Genomic DNA, 26,541 nt, shown 5'->3' with positions numbered 1-26,541 from the left:
TGTGCAATATTACAATGTCATTTTAACTACAATGTCACTTTTAATTTTATCCACTCCTCACTTTATTTGTCATACTTCATCTGCTGTTTTACAGTTTTTGTACACATTCGCCTTGATATTATTTCCATAATTCATCTCTCTCTACGGTTACTGGCGACATTGTACATAATATGGTGCTTTTGCCCACTTTTGTGATTTTATTCTTTTTGTTATTTTATTCTTCTGCTCTTATTTTAATGTACCGCTCTTCACCCTCCTAATTGCCCTTCAGGGATAAATAAAGTTTTTTCTGATTTTAATTCTCTCCACCCAGACTCTAGCTGCCTGACCTGCCTGCCACTTTCATCTGGCCTTCTTCAAACCCATCATCTGCCTTATTATCTGCCCCTTCATCTACTACCCTCTTTTACTGCAATAAACTCTTTCTATTACCATCTGTCTCCTGTCTCTACCTCCAGAGTCCACCTACCTTGCCCATAACAGTTTTTGGTCGTTTTTTGTCTTCTTGTGCTGTTTTTATGTTGTTTTTTCTGGACTTTTTTTTGTTGTTTGTTTTTGGCTGTGGCGTTTGGCGGAGCAGCCGTTGTGGTGTGTTCCTGTGATCAGCTGCTAATGCTGTCTGTGTCCCCTGAGCTGCCTGAAGTGAGGCCTGAGATTCCCGCTGAACTTCAGAAGAAGTGCTGGGGATGCCAGGCTGAAATTGGTGGAGGTGGAGCCGACCTCCACTAGGCGCACACGGGGTGGAGGTGGAGGGTTCCCTGCGTTCCTCTACCAAGCACTTTTTCCTCGCTTGATGGATTCTGAGGGCCTTTACTGTTGTAGCTTTCTGCCAGCCACACACACAAACCTGCTGCTTCTTTCCATTTCCATATGAACCACTAGCTTCTATTAAAAAGTTTTGCCTATCTGTAGTCAGTTCCGTTCCAGAGTCAATAACCGTATTAGCCAATGGTGAGTCATCTTCTGCCCCTGCTCTCACTGATTCTAGGGGTATTTTATCATCATTCGAATCTGTAGCTACACAGGGTGCAGTCAACGGCTTAGGAAAGCCTTGGCTACTGCCACAGTGACGTGCTAACCCACTGTAGCCCTAGTGGGGACTGTTCCCTCCTGTCAGGATCCTCTCCATGTTCACTTTAGCTTTTTCATTGCATGTATGCTGCCCACCTTCCTTCCCGCTAGCATTAGCCTCTGCTCCTTGCGGTTCCTGATCATTTTCATTCAGTTCAAACACGCCTCTCTTACTTTTCTCTCTCGTTTCCATCTTTGTCCTGATTATCTTACTGTTTAAATATATTCTGGGGGTTTATTCTCCAGTTAGCAGGAGTTACAAGGGTTTGTCGGAGGAGATCGTGGTGCTGCCATTACTGCCGAAGCGGAACCAGAAGCCCACATTTTTTAAATGATGACTGGAAATGTAATGGCGTTCTGGACCAACCCGGAGGTGAAGGCTTTTCTGTCCTTGTTGGGAGAAGAGAGTATACAGCGGGAGTTGGGCGGGATATCTCGGAACAACAAAGTTTTCCAGCGGATCGTGGCTAAGATGGCCAAACTTGGCTTATCATTTATTATGTTCATTGTTTTCTACTTGAAAGCTCATAACTGCATAACGGCTGTTTTCTTTTGTTCACTGGTTGTTGGAACATAACTTTAATGTGCAGCCCGCACATTAAAGTTGCTGGTAGCAACAAGCGTGTATGTGGGTAAAGCCCGTAAAACCAGGGGGAGCGGGGGTCACTCCTAAGCGATGAAAAAGGTAGTTACAAAAAAAACTGGTGAGGTGTGGGGCGGTGTAGAGGTAGGGCATCAATGGTAATCCGGCTTAAACGCCTGCTTAGGGCCCCCCAAGAGCAATTAACAAAGAATTGTATTTAATTAATTAATTAACTTTTGCAAATAGGAGTGATGATTTCTCTATGATCACCGCTATATTATTGTACAAAACACAATTTTATTTCAACAAAGTGCTGCTGCTGATGTAGGCCTACTGAATTATTATTATTATTAAATATCAAAGCGCCAGTGCACCAGTAATGTTCTGCTCTACAGTAGGCCTGGACGATTAATTGAATTTTGATCGCGATTTCGATTTTGGCTTCTCATGATCATAAAAACGCTGTAATCGATGAAAAACTATTAATGTGCCGTGCAGCCTGTATGCAAGTTGCTGCGCTGTAAAAGCACCGTGAACACACCTCTGTCGCATGCAGCTGCAGCAAGCATGTGAGGTGTGTGGCTCAATTGTGCAACGAGCTATTGACAACATGGCAGAAAGCCAGCCTGAGCCTTTAGTTAAAAGAAAGGTAAGAAAACTTCGGTCATTGGGAGACATTTTGGATTCAAATTGTCAGACGTGGAGCAGAAGGAGATTGTTTGCAAAGATTGTCGTGCCATCATGTCTGCACCCCAAAGCAACCCGACAAATTTATTTAACCATTTAAAATTCTGCCATAAAGTGGTCTATGACAAAGTATTGAAGGTGCAAAAGACCCAAAAAAGCACGTCAACTTCAGCCACCATCACCGCAACACAGTCCTCCATTGAGGGCACTCTTTACAATGCCACTCCATATCCCACTGACTCCTGGCCACAGCAAGAGATTACGGAGGCTGTGACATTTATGCTACAAAAAAATTATATCTAAAGTTGAGTTTTGGTGGTTCAATAAATACTTTTTTTCAAATCAATTAATATTTGTGTTTATCAATCGTGATTTCAATATCAATTAAAATAATCATAATTATTATTTTTTCCATAATTGTCCACTCTTGTAAAAATACATGTTATTGACACGACACATACAGCAACAGAGCAACATGTGTTTCTGCTGTGTACCAATGCTACCACTTAATTATTGTAAACATTATTATGTTTGTAATAATTCCACCCTGGCGCTACACTAGCTCTGCTCCACTTCAAATATTAATATCAGAATATGCTTCAAATGAGGATCCTTAAAATAATCAATAAACAAACAGGAAGTCAGACAAAGATCGAGAAGATTTTGAGAAAAAAACGTTCTGTTTTAAAAACTAATCTTAAAGAAAACATTGAAACGTGTATTGTTTTTACAGGAGTAACTTTAAATAATAATAATAGTACATTTGCTATTCCATCATTTACAGAGTGGGCGTGCAACAGGCAAATCCAGTGATGCTATGGCATGGCTATACGAACATCATTCTAATTTTTTTTTTCAATTTTTTTTTTCAAAATTAAATTTGGTTAAATGATTTCAGTGTGTGCATAAGTACATTTTGAAAATATGAAGTAGATTTCAACAATATCATGATAATAATGATAACCATAATAATTTTGGTACACAATAGTTGTGATATGAAATTTTCATATCATTACATCTCTAATTTAGAGTCAGCTGTGACAAGGTCCTTGCTTTCTTTTACCAAGTGACAAAGTCCCCAAGAGCAATGACGAAGATAGTAAACACTGAGCTCGCAGGTCCAAGTTTCAAGTCATATAACAGCGAACCAGAAGTGATCAAACTGAGCCATCGTGAGACCTTGAGAAGTACAGCAGGTTCTTGTTGTTTGGTTCCAATACAATGTGGGGAATACAGTTGCACCAATAAGTTTGATTATCACTCGTTCCTTCTTCTTTGTGAACTGCACTATGTTCATTAAATGTATCATTTTGAGGAAAGTCCATTTTTGTCATCATTAACATTAATGCTACGGTAGAGAGGGTGTCACACAGGACTAAAGGAACTGCATCTGTCTGTTTTGAAAATTATTTACGGTTCCAGCCAAAAGTAGAAAGAAGGGTTTCAATGAAGGTTTTATGAAGGAAAACATCCGTATATGTTTACTAAACATCTAAAGAAAGCTCCAACAGCAAGGCAAAGCCTACCTCTGCAGCGTACAGCTGATATTGTCAAATACATAAAGAAAGCAAGCAACGTCACAAATTCACTTTAAACTAGGCACAGAATGCCAAGAGTGTAGAAAGATATAGATGTCATCTAAGCAAAAGCTGAATATGAATATAGCTGCATGCAGCAATGAGGGGGTCCAAGCACATTGGCCAATCGGCCCTAAGGCTGGACGGGAAGTTTCGAGCGAATCGGCGAAGGATTGGCGGTAATACTCTTCTTGCTTTAGCTCTCAACGAAGGCGGTCGCATTTTCTCCTCCCTCTCCTCTCCCTTATTTTCCCTGCTTTGCTGCTCTCGTCTTGTCTGTCTACTGTCTATACTTTTGAGAGACTCTCTCTGCACTGCTCTCCAAACTACAAAAAACATAGATTTGATCAACTGGTCTCTCAACTCTATTGACACAATTTTTTCGACGATAAGCCTGGGTTCGGGGGAGCCGGACTGCCCTGCCGGAACGTTCGCAGCTGGCTACACGATGGACGCGTGGGAGAGGTTGTGTGTCTGACGGCTCTTTCCGTGGAGGACATTGAAGACATCTACCTATTCGGAACAATGATTTCAGGTCTTTTGCTGATTGGATTAGGCCAGGGCTGGCCAACCCGCGGCTCCCGAGCCACATGCGGCTCTTTGCCCGCTTCCATGCAGCTCTTACGTTCATATCGAAGTTTCGTTTCGCTTTGCTTGAGTTCAATACGGTATAATACCTCAAAGTTTCCCAGTAGGAGCAAGATCATTTGAGTAAACAATTTGTTTCAAGTTCGCTCTCAAAAATGCACAGCAAAAAGAAAATACAAAGATGAACACAGGACATTTTTAACAAAGAGGGAGAGTTTATATCTTTTTTTTAAACGTAATGGCAAGCCATTCTACCTTATGTCAGGTGTCATTAGCGCATTTCAAAGATTCAAATCTTCAGCGCCACTTCAGCTCACTAAGTAAGTAGTAAGTAACATGCATAGTAAAAGAAAAAAGCTATTGTAAATTATAATATTTTTGTTTGTGAACTGGGTTGAACTGAGAGTTTGTCTGTGTGAGACAGTGCACACAGTGTTCATGGTTGGAAATGACTGGCCTCTCTTTGTACTGTAGGAGTCAATTTCTGTCATTATCATGTTGGTGTGTGACATTTACAATAAATCTGGCCGAGCAAAGGTGTGTGTGTGTGTGTGTGTGTGTGTGTGTGTGTGTATGTAAGGAAGGGATGGGGTGATGTTCATGTGTACCCATGTGTATGATGTGGCTCTTTGCCGTAACACAGTAATAAATGTGGCTCTTGGTCTCTGCCTGGTTGGCCACCTCTGGCCACCCCTGGCCACCCCTGGATTAGGCAATGCCCTGATGTATCATTCAAAAAATGGTGACAGCTGTCCAAAGCCCCATAAAGCTGCCCGAAATGATTGGACTGATGGGCAGAGCTGTTAGCGCTCAGACTGTGGCTATTCAGAACTTGAACCGCAACATGGATAACATCTTTGAGAAGCTTTCGGCTTTTCAAAGGGAAATGGAACGATTCAGAGGCCAGAATAGACAAATAGTGTAGTCGTGCAAAAGAATGCGTCTACTCGCACCAAGACCAAACAAGCCCAATCTTATCTGGTTTTGGCGCCCTCACACAGCACTGGCCTCGGCCAAGGCTGCTGCTGGAACAACAACTCCCCTGAAGATCATTGCAGTAAACACTCTTGTATTCCTCACCGCAACTCCCACAGACCCCTGCTGATAGTTGACTCCGCTTGGGACACGATCAAGGTAGCACCAAGGAGGCACCAAGATTGTGATTCTAGGCGAAGTGGCTCTCCAGGCCTACACAGACACACACATATAGACAGATATGCAATCACACCACCTACCCCCACATCCAACGCCTTTGTGATTTTATCCCCTGGTGTGACAAGCGGGTCCACGTACAGCGCCCGATGGGCTGCAGGAACGGATGGCTGCTTGGTTGCACTGGGTTTTACCTCTACCCCTACCCCGCTCCCTGATGCAAGTCCTGAGTTTTTCATGTTTGTAAAGTGTACTTATTATATGCTTATGTTGCTGAGGTTTTTTTCATGTCCCCACACTCACAGGAGCATAGTATGGGGGTTGTTGTTTTTTCTCCTCCCCTCTCCTCACATGACTCTGTATTTCTATTTACCATCTCTGTCTTCCTGTCCTGTCTACCCCCATTTTGTCAAAGTGTATGTATGTTTTGTATATGTATGGACGGGTTGATGGCTAATTTCGCTGGTACTTGTACTAGTGACAATAAAAGGATCATATCATATCATATCATATCATATCATATCATATCATATCATATCATATATCAAATACGAGCTGGTTGGCCGCTCCTGGTTGGGTTTGATTGGCTGTAGCGGGCAAGCGGATTGGACATTGAAAATGCCACTAAGTAACTTTTGTGCGGCTTGGTCTAAAGATAGTCTGTGCCGATTTTCGTGACAATCGGACAAAATTTGCAAAATCCTAACACATTGAGAGAAAAGAGAAAAAACGCAATGTGTTAGTTACAGTGCCCCCTAGTGTCCGAATGACACCACATTTTTATTGCGCATTTCAGAGGGAGTCTCGAAGCGTCCGATCAAGTTTGGTCTCCGGAAGTCAAATCGTCGCCGAGATAAGACCAAACTTCCTGTTTGGCACCGCCGCCAACAACGATAGGCTAACACGAAAACCCAAATAAAAACAAAAACGTAGAAAAACAACGGGTTTATTATTGTTAGTGCTACCCCAAAAACAATGGGGTTCCTGCAGCTTCGCTACTTGGACCCCCAATAAGAAAACATAGAAAAACAATGGGTTCCACCAGCTTCGCTGCTTGGACCCCAATAATAAGAAAACGTAGAAAAACAATGGGTTCCAGCAGCTTCGCTGCTTGGACCCCAATAACACTAACAAAAACAATGGGGTTCCTGCAGCTTCACTGCTTGGACCCCTAATAATAATAACACTAACAAAAACAATAGGGTTCCAGCAGCGAAGCTGCTTGGACCCCCAAATATAAAATATAAAAGGCTATATTAACACTTTTGATTATCACATAATATCATATGCGTTCCTTGGTAGTTGTGATGTCTTCAGCATTAAGCTACAATGCAGAAAATAACAGAAAAAAGGAAAAACATGATAAGTGACTAAGAAGGTGTGTCCAAGCATTTGACTAGCCCTGTCTGTAAAGATTTTAGTTCCACCTTCTGCCGTTGTACTGACACAAAATTGAATGGAAATTTAATATACCTGTTTCATGCTGAGTTGACCTCTCTCCAAAGCGTGACGAAAACCCATCTTCCCAAGGAAGAAACCATGTTCGTTTACAAGTGTCGAGGCCCGCTGTAGGCTCAGACACACTGGAATGCCCTCTGACAGGTTTGCATGGAGGCCAACGGGGATGTTGTATCTGGCAAGAAAGAAATGCCTGTCACATTATGTGATGCTGGATGCAATGTTCAAAGCTCCTTACTTTAACAACTCTTTTTTTAAAATGCAAAACTACCTAAGTAATTTGTATATATTTGTACATACCCTGGCATTAGAATATGAATGAATGGAAAACAAACTACAAAATGATTGGTAGGGAAAAAATATTAATAGTAAATCAGTAATAATGTAAAATTATTAATAATTATACAATTCTTATCATCTTTGATGTATTCATATTTAGTCATGCTACAATTTTGTAGTGGATTGCTGCCAGAAGCATTATATAAATGTTCCTCTCAATATTCATGTTTAAATCAAAGCAGAATATACTTAATGTGTATGCTCTTTGAACCCTCTTTGCTTCAACTTGTTAACATCATACAGAAATAATGACATTCTTGGTTTGTATTGAAATACATGTAAGTGAATAATGCTTCATACATAATGATAATAAGATATGGAATAATCTGCATTATTGGTTCAGTATTGTTTTTTAAATGACACAGATATTAGTTTAGAGGGCTACAGCTATAGTATTTTTTTTCTATCCGTCTATATCTGTCTAAAAGCTGTAAATTAAAAGCCCCATTAAAAGCTGCAATTAGGATAAAGGCGACACAACATAGCCCTCACAAGGTGGAACAACTTAGCTACCCACATCAGTGAAATGGCACCAGCTTCCAATTTCACCGTCCAATACAAAAAGGAATTGGATGATAAAGGAAGATGCTAAACCCTCATGACCAGTTTTTCTCAGTGACAGTGAGGTGGGGTCCTAACAAGTCAAACAGATGGAGCAACTGTTGTTACCCCCTCTGCCCCCCACCTGACAATTCTCTGGATCCGCCCCTGGACATGGACCTTCTGAGGGTGTCCTGTAGTGTCTGGCAATAGATTGTTGTTAGTGGCAGTCTACTGCAGGACCCTCATCTCTGACAGAAATGCCTTCCTCTTACTAGGTCTACTGCCAAAATAGCCATACTCCCATCTTCCCTGACAGTAAAACAAGATGGTGGGACAACATGCATAGGTCAGTCTCTCAGAAAAAGACAGGACCATGAGAACTGGTATTTTTAAAAACATGTTGCAAATCCAATTTAATTGCCAAATGATGGTGTATGTCACCTTTCTTTCTTTCAAGGAGGCTTAGCCAGCTGCTGCAACTTAAAAGTAGATGGGGGGAGTTCCTTATCTACCAAAGGCGAGTGCAGCCTAGGGGGCTGCACCTATCGCCATTAGAACTACATATGTCTTTTATAACATCCTCAAAACACATTGTTATTGCTGTATCTCCACTGGCCTTTACAATGGCAATGGCGGTGATTATTAGGGCCTCAAAATAGGTGGTAGGTGGAGAAAAGCTGCATGGAGGGCTTCGTCTTCCCCCAATTAGGGCCTACATGGATGACATGACGACTGTGACGTCAACGGCTCCATGTACTAGCAGACTGTTGGATAAGTTAAACAGCAACTTGCAGTGGGGTAGGATGAAGGTGAAGCCGAGTAATTCTAGGAGTATCTCAGTTGTTAAAGGAAAGGTAGTAGAAATTTGTCATAAATGAGCAGGTGATTCCCACAGTGCTAGAGAAGCCAATGAAGAGTCTGGGAAGGTGGTATGACGCAAGTCTCAGCAATGTAGCACAGTTTGAGGGACCAGACAAGAAATGATTCAAGGCATTTCAAGCATAAACCGGTCAGGGCTCCCAGGAAAGCTGAGATTATGGTGCATGCAACTTGGGTTATTGCCCCAACTAATGTAGCCACTAACAGTGTGGCCAAAGGTGGTCTGAAAAAGGTTGAGAAGATTGAGAGGAGCTCCCAGTAACTAGTCTAACAGAGGAGTTTAAGTGTGCTAAGGCTAGACTGAAGACGACTCTTACTCAGTCAAAAGATCCAGAAGTCAGGCGGACAGCCTCCACGGTTAAAACAGGGAGGAAGTGGAACCCGAGAGATGCGGTTTAGGAGGCACAGGCTGCCCTCAGGCTTAGGGATATCATGGGGCATGTGCAGCAAGGGTGTGGTGGCCTGGGACTGTGTGCAGGGAAACCTCTGTAGAGGAAGGCATCCGCAGTGGAAAAGAGGAAGATGCTAGTGGAGGAAATTCATAGGCAAGAGGAAGTAATAAGATGCACTAAGGCAGTGTCACAGGCTAAGCAAGGACAGTGGGTGAACTGGGAGAGTGTAGAGAAAAGGAAGGTGTCGTGGAGAGAGCTGTGGAGCATGGAGGCTAGCAGGATTAGATTTATGATAGGGGCAGTTAATGATGTGCTGCTATCTCCCCAGAACCTAAACCAGCGGCTAGGGGAGGATGCTGCCTGCCCACTTTTTTCTTGTGTATGTATGCTTAGCCACATTTTGACAGGTTGCAGGGTTAGTCTTTCCCAAGGGAGATACACCTGGCGTCACAACCAGGTTCTGAAATGCTTAGCAGCTGCAATTGAGGAAGAATGGGTTGAGGCAAATTCCTCATCTGCTAGAAAGGAGAATAAGCATATTATGTTTGTTCGTCAGGGAGATAAGGCCAGACCGGCAAGATTCAGGTATAGGGCAGGACAGCTAAGTGTGGGCAGAGCATGGGAGCTGAGGACCGACTTAGAAGGCGGTTTGAGTGTTAAACAACAGATAGCCGTGACCCTCAAAAGACCGTACTTGCTGTTGTGACCTGAGAAAGAAAGGATAGTGTATTTTGTGGAATTAACTGTCCCGTGGAAAGACAGAGTTGAAGAGGCAAATGAGCGCAAGAGAGATAGATACGCGGAGTTGGCATCGGAAGCGGAGCAGCGAGGCTGGGGCACCCGGGTGCGCCCAGTGGAGGTCGGCTGCCGTGGATTTGTTGCGAAAACCGCCATTGCTCTCCTGCGTGAGTTGGGCATTCGCGGAAAAGAACAGCTGTAAAGAATATGTCCCTGGCAGCGGATTTTGTAAGTCAGTGGTTGTGGCTACAGAGGAGCATGCTAAAGGCAAGGCTAGCTATGTACTGTCAATAGGTAGCAGCTGTAGTAAGATTAACCTAATCTGTCGGTTGAAAGCCACACGGTGACGTGGTGGCTGCATTGGGGGGGGTGACTCCGGGATGCTGGAGCTCACTGTTACGCCTTCTTGAGCCTTCTTGTCATGGGCCTGACTTAACAAAACATCGGTGAAGGGAGGTGACCACTTGAAAACCCCAATGATATGCTGTACACTGCACACTGCCTACTTTTGCTAGTTAGGCTTGTTTACTGGCGTTTTCTTGTGTGTAACTTCTGATCTTGGCAGAGGGGAGGAATGTTAGGCTAGGCTAATTATATCTCATTTCTGACAGGCAGAAGGAAGAAATGTCTGGTCCGAGTGCAGTCGCATTCCCATCATCTCTATTGCCTACTACTGGTGGCTAGGCTAATTAGCTGATATTTATTTCTATGGCTAGGCTATTTGTATCTTCTTTCTGACATAGGCAGAAGGAAGAGATGTCTGGTCTGAGTGTAGTCGCATTCTCATCATCTCTATTACCTACTGCTGGTGGCTAGGCTAATTAGCTGTTTTTTTTATTTCTGTGGCTAGACTATTTGTATCTCATTTCTGACATAGGCAGAAGGAAGAGATGTATGGTTCGAATGTAGTCGCATTCCCATTATCTCTATAACCTACTGCTGTTGGCTAGGTTAGTTAGTAGCTGACCACTGGTCTGCTGGTTAGTTGTCCAGTTGGACCGGGGTTCTAAAGGAGTTTTGCCTTAGATCATGGCACAAGGGATTGTAATATCTCTAGTATTAATGAATATGCTGCTTATTGTACAAGCTATTAGACTACCTCTATCCTCTTTTTAAAATGATGTCATGAGCTTCAGATCATGAGCCATTCCAAGGCTCCATATATTTTTCTTGTCAGTATTAAGCTGATCTTAGTTTCATCCATCCAAAGATGCGGTGTATGGAAGTGTAGTCTTTACTTAATGGAATGTTTGGACGATGATGTCTACCTCGTGGAGTGTTGTCTTCAGTTGACTGGACATTGTAAAGGAGTTTTTTCTTTCCATGGAAAGGATCTTGCGATGATCTCAATGTTGCCTTTTGTGGTCATCTTTGCTTTTTTCCTCAGGGTGTAATGAAACTGTTTAATTGGTCACTTTTAGTGTCAGTACTTTTTCTTTCTAATAAAACAGCATTGTTTTTGAATCCTGAAGTATGGCCTGTTTCACCGGCACCAAAAGCTCCAACAGCTACCCAGGAGTTGCTTCAAACTCAAACTTTATTTATTTATACAGCACTTTTCATACTAAAAAGCAACACAACGTGCTTTACATTACAAAAAAACAACAAACAAAACAAAAACAAGAAATAATATAGCTGCATGCAGCAATGTGGGGGTCCAAGCACATCGGCCATAAGCCTTGAGGAGAAGTTTCGAGTGAATAGGCGAAGGATTGGCGGAAATACCAGCTGACATCCTGGTTGGCAGCGAATCTGATTGGCGGTTGCGTGAGAATCAGACAAAATTTGCAACCAGTGAAACTTTTTAAAAGTTTTGACGAAATACAATATGTTGGCCAAATTCTTGTGATTGCGTGAAAAGCTTTGCCAGATCCTGAAAACAGACATTCCACAGTATCAGCAGACATAAAAATGTACTCTGAAATCCCTAGTGGCTGAATGGCGCCAAATTCGTTGTGCCTACTTCAGACAGAGTCCTGAAGTGTCCAGCTAAATTTGGTCCTCAGAAATCAAAGCGCTGCCGAGATATGAGAAAACTTCCCGTTTGGCGGCTTCACCACTGATAGTACTGGGTTAACATCAAAAGTTAGCCTGAAGTATACATGGGGTACCCCATAGTACCTGTGGATATCACAAAGTCATTTCAAATATATAAATATATATATATATAAGTCATCAAGAGGTTGGAGCAAAAAATATAATTTTCTAATTACAGTGCCCTCTAGAGGCCAAAGGACCAAATTTATGGTGTCCACTTGGGACCGGGTCAGGACCCATACTGCAAAATGTGATGTAAATATGTCACACCATTGCCCAGATATGAGCTCACATCGAAAACGGCGCCTTTGCCACCACATTTGATTGGCTGTGGTGGGCGTACAAATGCGACACCAAGAACGTCAATTAGTAACTTGCGGCTTGGTCTAAAGATAGTCTGTGCCGATTTTCGTGAGAATCGGACAAAATTTGCGACGCATGAAACTTTTTAAAGGTTTTTGACAAAATCCAAGATGGCGGAAAATCTATCATGACGCATTTTGATGTCATAGGGCAGGCTGAACTCAGCATCATCCAAGGATCGCAAAGTTACCTTGTTTGTAAATTTCGGGCGTACAGTTGAAAAGTTACGTGCGCTAATGTAATGTGTGTTCATTTTTTTCAACACTCTTAGGTAGTGTTAGCAATTAACTCTCTCACGGAACTATTTCTTAACTACACAAGTGTTACCCCCATAACACTTAAAACGTGTCAATATAATTCTTATATAATCCTACAAAAAAGACTTGGAAAATAAACTTTACTAGAATAAAAAGGTAGTCATGTATGGTAGTTCAAAAACATTCATTTTCAAACTTGCACCACAAATATTAGAACATGCAACAGTAAGGCACAATGTATGTATGTAGTGTTAGCACCACTTTAGCATGCTAGCTAGCATCTCCGAACCATTAGCATCATCTTATCACGTTTTATATCCATGGCTACAAAGTGCATGACTTGTCTCACTCAGCCAAAACGTCAAGCCAAACGTACCGGTTACTGCCGCTACTCACTTTCTATGTTACAGTGAGGCCAGGCATGCATACTAACCTGTAGCTCATTAAGCAGGTGTTTGGGTGGTTAGTAACAGCACAACGAGTAAAGTTTCTGTGGCTCACCACTGCAAAATGATTTAGGACAGTAGTGTGGGGGGCTCTAGTCCTCGTCAGCACACGAGCAGCTGAATTTTGTAAAAGCTGTAAATTGTAAGTGTTCTTTTTAGGAAGTGCTATCCTGAGAGAGAAACAGGCGGACTCTGGCTATATTCTTGAGATGGTAAAAACTTATCTTTGTAATATTTTTGATATGGAGGCGGGATTTATGTTGGTTATAAGATCTGTTGTGGGGAAAAGGAACTTAGGGTCGTTTTTGTGTTCTGTGATTAGTTTGTGGAGGTGGAAAATTCTGGCCTGTTTGACTGAGTTATTGTAAGTTTTGAGGAGTTCCTGTAATATTTCATAATGAACTGTAAGCTTCTCACAGGGGCCTCCCGGTGATTAAAACTGGTTATGTTAAAAAAACACACAGAAATGGTCAGACACAGCCAGATTCACGACAGAGGACACAACCACGGCCATAAGATATGACCAGGTCCAGGGTGTGCCCCCTGCCGTGGGTCGGCTGCGTGACATGTTGATAAAAATCAAAGCATTGTAAAATGTTTAAAAGTTCTCTGGACATAGAGTCCGAGAAGACATCCACGTGTATATTAAAATCACCAGTTTTACAATTCTGTTATATGATGTGTGGATAATTGATAACAGATCAGAGAAGTCTCTGATAAAAGAGGAGGAATAGCCGGGTGGTCTGTATATTGTGAGACAGAGGATAGGTGGGCTGCTAAAAACAAAGGCATGATACTCAAATGATGTGTGACTGTTAAAAAGAGTTGCATTTGAGTACATGTTGTTTTTTATAATTGATGCAGTCCCTCCTCCTCTTTTGTCCCCCCTGGTGGAAAATAAAAAGTTAAAATTTGGTGGGGAAGCCTCAGTGAGAACAGCAGGTGCATCAGTGCCAAGCCATGTCTCTGTAAGAAGAATGCAGTCCAGGTTATTATCTAAAATTACATCATTAATGATGAAAGATTTGTTTCCTAGAGAGTGCACGTTCAGCACAGTCATTTTAACGTCTGTGCTGAACGTGCGCTCCTCATGTCGTTTTAGCGGAATATTAAAAACACTATATGGTCTAAAAACAGTCCTGGGTCTAGTTCGTCTGTGTGTAATAATTGTTGGGATTGTGTGAATATTGTCCGGTGCTTCTAAGGGCAGTGAGGAGGGGTTGTGTATAGTGCAATGGGGGAAGGCGTGTCAGTGTAGGTGAGTCAGGAGGTGGTGTGGATGGTCAGGTCTATGTTAATAGATAATAGCCTTAAATCCTCCTGGTTTGGGTGGAGGCCATCCCGTTTAAAAAGGCTAGGCCTGTTTAAAAACACAGTAAAATTGTCCACAAAGGGTATACGTTTAATCAGACCATAGGCCTTCAGCCAGGTGTGGAGTTCACGTACCCGGCTGGTGGTGATGTCACCGTAACGAGGTGGGGGAAGCGGACCGGAGATAATCAGCCGCTTCCCCGTATCCAGCAGATGGTCAATAAGTTCAATAAAATCTTGCTTGAGGACCTCTGATTGCTGGCTCTTGAGGTCATTAACGCCAGCCTCAATGACCACCGTGGAGGCCGAGCTGTTTCATGTGGTCTGTTGTAGAGCGGACGATGCTACGTCCTTAACGCAGGCGCCAGGATGGCAGACGGTCTGGCCGTGATGTACTGCCACGTGGCGGACCATGGAGGTCCTGACCACCAGCACGGCTGCTCCTGAGTGCGGGCCTCTGGCTCCCTGGAGGTGCGTGGGGCACGGGACTGAGCCGGACGGTCGGTGCACTGCTGTGGGAGATGAGGATGAGTCCCGGGTTTCAAAGGCATTAGGAGAGCGGGATCCCACATGACTCGAGAGATACCCATTCCCAGAAACGGAAGCAGCCCCAGCCGCACTGAGGGCCCCCGGATCCTGGCTGCCGGAACCCACCGTGGTCCTCGGGCACGGTGGAACAGGCGCACTCGGAGGTGGTGGGTTTGCAGAACTACAGCAATCCTCCGTCGGATTCTGGCAAGTGTGGCCTGGGGCATGTAGGAGGACGGCTTCTTTGAGGTTGACGACTGGGTGGATGGACGATCAGGAGGACGAGATGGTGCAGTGGAGGCGACCATCCCGGCGCTGTCAGGGACCAGAGGCGGAAAATTTGCAGGGTTCATGGGTGCTGTGTTCTGATACCGGCTAGCAGTGTGTCCTGACACGGGATCGTCTGTCAAATAGGCTCGGGGGTTAGCCGACACCTGTGCCTCAAAGCAGTTGGAGGTGTCCAGAAGCCGAGGAGGGGGATCATTGCCCATGGTCTTCCTGCGTCCACGTACTACCACCTCGGTCCAGGACTCCTTGCGGACAGGCGTTGTGGGGGCCAGTAGTAGGATCCCACTGCACTGTGTCCTGGAGAGTCGGCGGATATCTTCTTTGAGGTCAGCTATTTTTTTGTTTGCTTTCCCAAGCAGGATATCTGGGGGCAGGTGGTGGGGCAGCAAGGTGGTCGTACACGTAGTCATTTCTGCTACCCCGCTGACAATCTCTGCTTAAAGCAATAATTAAAATCGGATCTCAAAAGCAGATAAAAATGCTAATAAAATCGGATTTTAAAATCGCTCATTAAAAATTGTATAAGACCTTTAAAAGTTTCTTAAAAAGTTGCGAACTAAGAGGACGCGAGGAACAACGACCAGAAGCCGGAAGTTCACAACAATGCCTTCAGTGTTACATTATGCAGAAGATGTTAGTGGTTAGGCGGTGAAGTTATAAAAATATACCAACATATATACCAACAAGCTACAGTATATTATCACTTGCTTCAGTTGTTTTAAGTAGATCTGAAATCTCAGAGGATCTCTAGGATTTTACAAATGCAATATAATACTGCCCTACCTTTTGGCCAGATGCGCTGCCTCTTTAGTAGCACAGGCATTAACCAGCAGTGACACATTGGAAATGCCTCCAGCCTGAAAGCAGTCCACAATACCCTGGTTCCTCCTGGGGCAGTAGCCAAAATCATCTCCCGTCACAACTAGCATCATTCTGGGTGGTGGCATTATTGCTATTGCTGCTGTGGTGGACACAGAGGAGACAAATTAACACTCATTACTAGTGCAAAAAACTAGGGGTGCACAATAATTATCGGCCCGATATCAGGAAATAATGACATAATTCCAATAAGCCCGATATCATGACTTATCGGCCTGATGACGCATATATTTTTGTCAGCACTGTGGTGTGAGTCGTCGTTTAAATCTGACGCTCCCTCTCCTACATGAGACCTGCACGGCCTGCAGTGAATGCTGCATTCAAATGGCGTAAGTATAACCGAAAAACCACCTTCTGACTGAAAAATGCATGTCTCCTTCATGACGGAAAACAACTCATCAACTCTGTCATAATTTTGGTAGTAGCTGACTGATATCAATGTCTTATCCACAGTATTTTACACATAAATTATAGAAACATGAACATAAAAAGGTTGGGGAAACCATAGACATATATACATAAATGCCACATTGAGCGGGTTGGTCCGTTGCTGTGATACGTCAACAGGTCTGCCATATTGGATGTGGCAGATCTGCCACATAAACTAATAAAAGGAAATGGACTGAACTTCAAAAAGCGCCTTTCTACGAAGTGCTTTAAGTTAATACCTCTTATTCACCCAAACAAATAGGCACCAAAAACAATATGTAACTGTTAAAGTGATGATTATAAATGTTTACTCCTTATGGTCAGGATATATGTAAGCACCTAGAAAGTAATTTCAGCACCATTACACACATACAGAGCTAAGCAAAAACATGTGTTTGGACAATTGTGCTGCCATATTCTCCAAGCTATCACTCTCCCTTTGATGAACAAAGAAAGTCACATTTATCCATTTTCCATCAAGTTTGGTAGACTGGTACTTCAAGCCATGTAATGGAGGTACTTAAAGCAGTTCAGGTCTCTGTGACCTTATATATCTGATGCATTTTGACCACCAACTCTTAAATTTCTCCAACTGCAATTTTAGAGTGAATGTCAGTCTCTCGATGATGTAGATTTCGTGAACAGTCCCTTGCCAGTCTTCCAGTGTTGGTACGTTGGGTTGTAGCCATTTCCTTGTTATAGCTTTCTTTCCTCCAATCAATAATATCTTCATTAGGTATTTGTCAACTATTGATTGCACATGTAATACCGTGGTACAAAAATACATTGAGCTGACATCAAAATTGTATAGTCATTTGAAACATATATTCCAGACAATCAAAAATGACATGCCAGAAAGATGAAAGTTTTGGACAATCCCAAAATAGATGATAATGGTTGGCCACATCTACTCCACACTTCCTCCAACAACTTCCAAACTCTCGCTAGGTGTGTGAAGTTGTGGTTTTCCATTGTAATTTACAAATGTTTTCCCATTCATCCCCCGTTATGACCAAATCTCCCTCCCCTTCCCATTTACATTTAATATGCAGGCTGTTTGAATTTGGGGAGTCTTGGGAGACCTTTGTATAATCTAGATATTCATTTCTTTCCACTCCCAGATTTATAAATTGAAACAAAATCCTTCAGGATATCACTACTCTTGTCTTCTGTCAAAATTGTATTTAATCACCTCCCTACTTGGAGGTAAAAATCCCGCCTCTCAACCCCTCACAGACCCATTGTGTATAAAACAGCAGTAAGCTGTAAGGTCCCTTTCTGTCCACATTTTAAATATATTGTCTGTCCTTTTTGGAATAAAATCCATGTCATAAGCACATCAACACACCTTTAAATTGTATTTCCTTACTACCTATGTATATGTGTATGTGTCCAACCCCCAAGACACAAGTGCCTTTATAAAATGTAACAGGTCTATAGATATTTTTTAAAGCCTATTCATACAAATATTTATTTGTCTTTTATGTCTTTTTTTCTTTTGTCCCAACAGATTCTGGTGGTACCGCTCAAAAACTGTCTGGAAAGGCTAAAACATCTATGCGCAGTCTGATAACCATCTCCTGACAAATATTTAATTCTCTGCGCAGCAATGCTGCACCTTCATCTACAGGATCATTGTCAAAAGGACATGCCATGCTCGTGAAAAAAGTTGCCTCCTAATCTGCCTAATGGACTTCTGATATAGCTACTGACTGATTTTTTTTAACATAATTTTTGACAGACGGCAGAACAAGGCTACGCCAAAACTCCCCAACTGGCTGAATGAATGAAAGAGGAAATCAAATGGTGTGGCAGAAAGCAGGCATGGCAGAAAGCAGACTCTATGAGTCTCTATGAACTCCATGAGTCTCTATGAACCTAACCTGGTTGGGACCAGGTTAGGTTCATAAAAAAAACTAAACTGATTGTTGTAGTTGTAGACCGGTGGGAGCTCAGTGTGATGAAATTTAGGTGACCCTACTTTGAATACATCTCTACATCAGCCAGGACGTGACTTGGACCACCAACACCAAACCGATGGCCAGTAGAGGGCTCCAGAGACTACACTTCCTCAGGTGCATGAAAAGAGCGCAGCTTCCACATCTGCTGGTGAACTTCTACAGGTTAGCCATCGAGTCAGTGAGCACCTACTGCATCACAATGTGGTACTCTGGCTGCACCACAGAAAACAGGAAGTCACTCATGCGCATCATCAAGACAGCAGAGAGGATTATCGGCTCCTGGCTCCCAGCTCCCTAGTCTGGAGGAGACCTTCATGAAACACTGCTCCTGGAAAACCACCACTATCGTCAGAGACACTTCACACCCAGCTCATAACTTTTTCATTCCCCTACCATCTGGCAGGCGCTACGGGGCATTGTATGCACACAAAACTCAACGAAAGAAAAGCTTCCACCACCAAGCTATCTCCCTCATTAAAAAATACAGCAGCAAACCCCTTCCCCACACTAAATATCTGACCACAAAGAAGCATTACATTACACTACATTTTCCTGGATGGCACAATAACTGAAAACAGTAAAGTTATTAAGTGATATTGTGACATAGTGCAGCTTTAATGTATTTGCACCCAGAGCCGTTTCTTACTATATGCGGATTATGCAAAGGCAGAGGGACCCAAAGGCACCTGGGAGCTACAAAGCTGCAATTTCTGCCCATGGTTCAGCATCTTCTGATGAGACTTAAAATGACCTGTCCTTATCTGTACCTATCTCATGTGTTTTATTATTTCCCTTGCTGCAGCTAGCATTTTTGTGGCTTAATTAAGTCAAAGTCGTGGACTGCACTGTCACGTAGAGAGTTATGTGTGGACCACTGAGGTACAATAGGTATGACAGGTTTGATTGGTAACTAACCATTACTCTCCTGTTAGTGAGTATATATGTACCTATGACAGAAGTTTGTTTATCTTGTTTCTCCTGCTCTTCCTTTCTCTCTATCTTCTCTGTTTCTACCCAGTCGGCCTTCGGTATATGGGCCCCTCCATATGAGCTGGGTTGTGCTCAAGGTTTCTTCCTGTTAAAAGGGAGTTCGGGGCAGCTTTGGCTCAGTAGGTAGTGTTGGGTTGAAAGGGGTTAATAAGGCCTTCAGCCTATGTATAACCTTGGGAAGAATCAAGTAAAATGTTACTTACGCTATCTCACCATATCAATCGTTGTCTTTCACTACAGCTTGCTCACAGACTAGGACATATTACACCCTAATATCTCACATGCTGGAGACCAGATAAAGCTAATAGGCTACACATAGAAACTCACTGACACATGAAAGGCAGTACTCCTCCCCATTGTCTTACGGGTGGGGTCTAGGTAGAATAAGATCACTGTACGTCCCTGAAGTGGGGCTTTTGGTTCTTTTTACCCCCAAGGTGAACTGACCAAAGCCTCAGCATTGAAATCAATATCTATTCTCTGTGTACCAAATAAATATCCAAAACATGAGAAATTGTCGCGTGATCTGTGCGTAGGTGAACTACCCTTTCCAAACGGTACAAAGATCCTGGGCTGAAGGAGAGGAAGATATCCTCCTTCATAAATTGGGGGCTCGTCTGGGATGCCAGGAAAGGAATGTAGTCACACTGGAGGAGCATCTCTTACAGTCAGCGGCCGCAACTAAGTAAAAGGTGAGCAGAAAACCTCTTAACCACATTTCGTGGCTGTGAGAGTATGATTCAACAGCAGTACTGTTTGTAAGAATAAAACACAGAGAATACGTACAGATTAGTCGTATAAAAGACCAGAGAAGGGTTTACAAGGTCCCCTCTTCCAGATAGTCAGGCTGGATATTGCCTGATTGGCTGGATGTAAAAGCTGCCCTCTGAGTTTATGAGAAAAGAAGAGAAGAGAAGATAAGAAAAAGAGCCGACTAGCACGGTTTAAAGGCCGGAGGGGTCTGATCAGCTCCCAAAACCCCACAGTCCAGGGAGTTTAGGGTTTAGAAGGTCCCCTTTGTCTAAATATTTAGGCTTGTAGATCACCTATGTATTCAGGGAATAGAAGCTGCCACTGCGAACGCCCTGTAGATCAGACTAGGAGTTAGGGTTTAAAAGGTCCCCCTTTGTCTAAATATTTAGGCTTGTAGATCGCCTGGGTATTCAGACAATAAGAGCTACCACTCTGAATGTCTGAGTAGATAGATGGATTACTTCATTCATCCCCGAAGGGAAATGAGGTAAGGGAGTAGGAGTAGGAGAAGAATTTAGAGGTCTCTCATTCAGACAATTCGGGTCCGATATGGCCTGACTGTCTGAGTGTAAAAGACACCCTCTGAGGTAATAGAATAAAAATAAGAAATCATTATAAAATAGTAGAAATAGAGAAATATAAAAGAGGCTAGGAGGTTTATGTAGGTATTAATAAGGTGTCTTTTGTTTTTACTGTTGTGAGTGAGATCTGCAGAGCACGCCGAAGCAGCGGGTGGACAGAAACCTAACGGTGATAACATAAGTCCACTGTCCGTTGAAGTAAGCTGTTCAAGGGTCTAAATAAGTTCTGGTGCCGTGACCGGGTCCTTACGTGAGCGGTCAATTGGGCTGAGAACTCGGGACATAGCGTGCCATACCTCTCAGCTGGCCAGAGTGTGTGAATGAGAACACAGTATGTGTGATTCAGACACAGCTGAACCAGGGACATTAGGAGCCCATTGAAAGGAAAGGAGGGACAGAATAAAACGATCTTTCCAGGAGAAGAGAGCAAAAACAGAGCTAAAAGATTTTGAAAAATTGTGCAGAGACGTAACAACAGATGGTCTGTTCAGTGGCTTGGGGGGGCCCCCCCACCGACAATCACTCTATATGGGAACTCTCTAAAATATAAAAACCAAACAAAAACAATTGACTCAACTGTTTCTCAGGAGGTCGTCCTATGTTCGTCACGTGAGTAAGCGTATTGCGTCACTTCCCGATTCCGCACCGCAGCTGTGTGTGCTCACACTGTTTTAGCTCCGTTAAACATTTTCTGTATAAGTGGTGAAACTCGTGTTTTGAGTTTACCCAACCACCTGTCCTCTGTAGCACCCTGTTAATCTCACGTTTCTTCTCAGTTTAATCAACCTTGGTGTATTTAGCGGTTAACTATGGCTACTTTCTCTCCCTCTGCTCCTCCTTCTCTCTCCTGCTCGTCGTGCCACATGTTTAGCTACTCCTCTGCCTCCTTTAGTGTTAATGGTACCTGTAATAAATGTAGTTTATTTGTAGCTTTGGAGGCGAGGCTCTCTGAATTGGAAGCACAGCTCCGCATCATGCAAAACCCAATAGCTAGCCAGCGCCCTGTAGCCAGTGCAAGCCGGTGCGAGCCGACCGAGCGCAGCTCCTGTTAGCATAGCTCCTGCTAGCTGTCCCCCTGCAGCTCCCGAGCAGCCGGGAAACCAGGGCGGCTGGGTGACGGTACGAAGGAAGCATAGTCTTACCCGGCCCACGGAGCACCACCAACCGCTTCAAGTTTCAAACAGATATTCCCCACTCGGCGACACACCCGCTGAGAAGCCAACTCTGGTAATTGGCGACTCGATTTTGCGGAACATGAAGTTAGCGAAACCAGCGACCATAGTTAGATGCATTCCAGGGGCCAGAGCGGGCGACACCAAATTTTACCTGAAACTGCTGGCTAAGGCTAAGGCTAAGTATACGAGTGTTATTCACGTCGGCAGTAATGACCAACGGTTACGTCAATTGGAGGTCACTAAACTTAATGTTGAATCGTTGTGTAAGTTTGCTAAAACTATGTCGGACTCCGTAGTTTTCTCTGGTGCCCTGCCCAATCTGACCAGTGTCGATATGTATAGTCGCATGTCGTCATTCCACCACTGGTTATCTAGGTGGTGTCCAGCCAACGACGTGGCCTATGTTGGTAATTGGAACTCTTTCTGGGGAAAGCCTGGGCTGATTAGACGAGATGGAGTTCATCCCACCTTGGCGGGTGCTCCTCTTATCTCTAGGAATTTGGCCGATTTTATTAACACCCCAAAACCATGACAACCCAGAGTTCAACCCAGGAGGCAGAGTTGCAGTCTTACACGCCTCTCTGTTGCTTCTCTAGTGCTGTCTCACACCCATAACTCCACAAACTCCATAGATGTGCTGTCTGCTCCCAGATTTTTTAAATGGAAAAATAACAATAGAGGAGTTATTCATAGGAACCTTATCCAAATCAACACAAATTCACTAGTACAACAGAGCAATAAGAAAATGAAATGTGGTCTTTTGAATGTCAGGTCTCTCTCATCTAAATCTCTTTTACTGACCGATTTGATAACTGATCATCAGATTGATCTATTTAGTTTGACTGAACTGTGGCTGCAGGATGATGAGTATGTCAGTTTAAATGAGTCCACGCCACCCAGTCATAGTAACTATCACATTCCTCGAGGGACAGGCCGAGGAGGAGGAGTGGCAGCAATCTTCCACTCTGATTTATGTATTAATCCTAGACCTAAGCAAAGCTTTAATTCGTTTGAAAGCCTCACTCTTAGTCTTGCGCACCCAGACTGGAAAACACAAAAACAAATTCTCTTTGTTGTGGTGTATCGCCCACCTGCTCCTTACTCTGAATTTTTAGCTGAATTCTCTGAGTTTCTATGTGATTTAGTGCTTAGAACAGATAAAGTCATTGTAGTAGGTGACTTTAACATCCATGTTGATGTCGGCAGTGACAGTCTTAGCTCTTCATTTATGTCATTATTAGACTCAATTGGCTTTTCTCAGAATGTAAATGGTTCAACTCACTATTTCAATCACACCTTAGATCTTGTACTAACTTATGGCATAGAAACTGAAGGTCTAACCGTATATTCTCACAACCCCTATTGTCTGATCATTTTCTTGTAACATTTGAATTTACTATAAGTAATTACACATAAATTGGAAAGACATTTCTTTATGGTAGACACTTATCTGATGATGCTGTGACTAGATATAAGGAATTAATACCTTCAGTATTTACCTAAGTGCCTTATGTTAGTGATGTGGATGTCAGCAACCACAATCTAACTCGATCACAAATACATTATTTTGTTGACAGCACAACAGCATCGCTTAGTACAACTCTAAATCTAGTTCCTCCTCTTAAAAAGAAGGTGGTAAATCGAAGGAGGGTAGCTCCATGGTATAATTCACAGTTGCGTAGTTCAAAGCAGAAAGTTCGAAAGCTGGAAAGAATTTGGCATTCCACTAGTTCTGAAGAAGCTCACATAGCCTGGAAAGATAGTTTAACAACTTATAAAAACAACTCTCCGTAAGATTAGGACTGCATATTATTCTTCATTAATAGAAGAAAACAAGAACAACCCCAGATTTCTTTTCAGCACTGTAGCCAGGCTGACAAAGAGTCACAGCTCTGTTGAGCTATCTATTCCTTCAGACCTCAGCAGTAATGATTTCATGAGCTTCTTCATTGATAAAATTGTTGGCATTAGAGATAAAATTCATAGCACCCTTCCACCTGTCAAAGATGTAAGTACAGTGGCATTAGAAACCTCTGTAGGACCTAGTCAATATTTGGATTCTTTCTCCCTAATTGATCTTTTGAGCTCACTTCAGTTATTACAGCATCTAAACCAGGCATGTCAAACTCAGTTTGGCTCTGGGGCCGGATCCAGACTTTCTGTTCTCAGGTGGGCCGGATCAGCAAAAGAATGTCAACTCCAAATATTTAGCTTTGTTTTCAGTACTATGCTTTATCATTCAGCCTACATTTGTAGCCTACCCTACATATTATAATCACGGATGACAAGGGATCTTTTCTAAGCACAACACATTTATTCAAAAACAATGGGAAAAAAATTATTTTTCATGTTTGGCCATGAATGTGTTAACAACTGGTTTATTTTAACAGTTGAGTGAATGCAGTTTTACACCAACTCACCACACTAAACAAACTCAAGTGGGAGCTATGAAAAAAAACATTTTCGCCTTAATTGTCATACTGCTTTGAAATAAATGAAAAAAGAAATACAAAATAAATTAAAATAAATAAATAAATAAAAAAGTTATAGCAGTGCATGGGCAGTAGGATTAGACTACATCAGATCAAACTACTAGGCTGGGCCTACTGAAGTTGAGAATATACTGCACAATATTAATTGTCTTTAATATGACCTACTTGTCTTTATGATGAGTGGCGCCGAATATTAAACTCTTTGAACACTGCAACTTGCTGATTACATACCACACTGGTTTTGCATTCACTTCTGTGAATAAATACTTCTCGGTCCATTTCTCCTGGAAAACTCTGCACTCCGTGTCCACTCTTCTTTTATTGACAGTGCCATTTTGGGAAGGGTGTGTTGACCGATAACTTGTTTAGTAGTGGTGAATGGTGAAGCAAGATTGCCGGTTTATTTTTACTTGGACACATCACGTTGCGAATGTTTATTTCCTGTGACTAACTCGTGTCAGTGCCGCATGCTTGACGTGAGCGCTTTTACACATTTACTGCCCTCTAGCGGCCGGAGGGAGCATTTGGTTTGTATTTATTTTAAAAAATCACAACTTTTAATAGAAATTAGCTAGAGACTCGCTTCTTTTTTTGACATACTCAGAAATCTATGCCGGGCCGGATTAAATGACCCAACGGGCCGGGTCCGGCCCGCGGGCCGTATGTTTGACATGCCTGATCTAAACCATCAACTTGTCTTCTAGACCCCATCCCAACTAAGTTGCTCAAGGAGGTTTATCCATTAATTAATACCTCCATATTAAATCAGATAAACTTATCTTTATTAACAGGATATGTGCCCCAGTCTTTTAAAACTGCTGTAATTAAACCATTACTTAAAAACCCACTCTTGACCCAGATGTTTTAGCAAACTATAGGCCAATTTCCAACCTTCCTTTTATCTCTAAAGTTTTGGAAAGGGTTGTTGTCAATCAGTTGCTTGATCATTTAAACAGGAATGGTTTATTTGAAGAGTTTCAGTCAGGTTTTAGAGCTCATCATAGCACAGAAACAGCTCTGGTTAAAGTTACCAATGATCTCCTCATGGCTTCAGATAATGGACTTGTCTCTATACTTATCCTGCTAGATCTCAGTGCTGCATTTGACACTATTGATCACAATATTCTACTACAGAGACTTGAAAGTGTGATCAAGATTACAGGAACTGCATTAGACTGGTTTGAATCATATCTGTCAGACAGATTCCAGTTTGTCCATGTAAACAACAATTCTTCTATATATACCAAAGGACTTGCTCAGAGTTCTGTGCTAGAACCAATATTATTCACATTATACATGCTTCCCTTAGGCAATATTATTAGAAAGCACAGCATAAACTTCCATTGCTACACAGATGATACCCAGCTATATTTATCCATGAAACCAGATAAAACTAATCCGCTGGTTAAACTCCAAGCATGCCTTAAAGACATAAAGGCTTGGATGACCTGTAATTTTCTATTTTAAACTCAGACAAAACTGAAGTTATCGTATTTGGCTCTAAACATGTCAGAGATTCATTATCTGCTTTTGTTGGATGGCATTACCTTGGCCTCCAGTACTACTGTGAAAAACCTTGGTGTTATATTTGACCAGGATATGTCCTTTAATTCTCACATAAAGCAGGTGACCAGGACTGCTTTCTTTCACCCTTCGTAATATCATCAAAATTAGGAGCATCCTTTCTCAGAGTGATGCGGATAAACTAGTTCATGCATTTGTGTCTTCCACGCTGGATTATTGTAACTCGTTACTGTCTGGCTGTCCAAGTTGCTCTTTAAAAAGCCTGAATTTTTGAATTGATTCAAAACGCTGCAGCAAGAGCACTGACAGGAATTAGCAAGAGAGATCATATTACTCCAGTATTAGCTTCTCTTCATTGGCTCCCTTTAAAATCTAGAATTGAATTTAAAATCCTCCTCCTTACATACAAGGCCTTGAAAGGCCTAGCTCCAACATATATGAAAGACCTCATAGTACCATACTGTCCCAACAGATCACTATGATCTCTAAGTGCAGGTCTGCTTGTGGTTCCTAGAGTTTC

The 26,541-nt window shown here is 42.6% G+C and overlaps 1 protein-coding gene across 4 annotated transcripts in view; it reads right to left on the bottom strand.

Moving 5' to 3' along the window:
* The window catches only part of ydjc (YdjC chitooligosaccharide deacetylase homolog), a 52,363-nt gene that overhangs the window by 18,211 nt on the left and 7,611 nt on the right, over positions 1 to 26,541 (bottom strand). For 2 of the 4 annotated variants that reach the window (XM_047592194.1, XM_047592197.1), the window contains exons 2-4: positions 16,021 to 16,198; positions 7,132 to 7,291; positions 5,587 to 5,694 (exon numbers count right to left, since the gene is read on the bottom strand). In XM_047592194.1, coding sequence (XP_047448150.1) covers positions 5,587 to 5,694; positions 7,132 to 7,291; positions 16,021 to 16,198 — 446 coding nt within the window. Of the gene's footprint in view, positions 1 to 5,586; positions 5,695 to 7,131; positions 7,292 to 12,895; positions 15,671 to 16,020; positions 16,199 to 26,541 lie in introns of those variants that run through there. The other 2 variants (XM_047592196.1, XM_047592195.1) reach the window with 2 other exon arrangements.

This window comes from Mugil cephalus, chromosome 8, assembly GCF_022458985.1.
Source record: "Mugil cephalus isolate CIBA_MC_2020 chromosome 8, CIBA_Mcephalus_1.1, whole genome shotgun sequence".
NCBI classification, from domain to species: Eukaryota; Metazoa; Chordata; class Actinopteri; order Mugiliformes; family Mugilidae; genus Mugil; species Mugil cephalus.
Note: the sequence above shows the minus strand (reverse complement) of the source record. Positions and strands in the feature narration are given on the sequence as shown.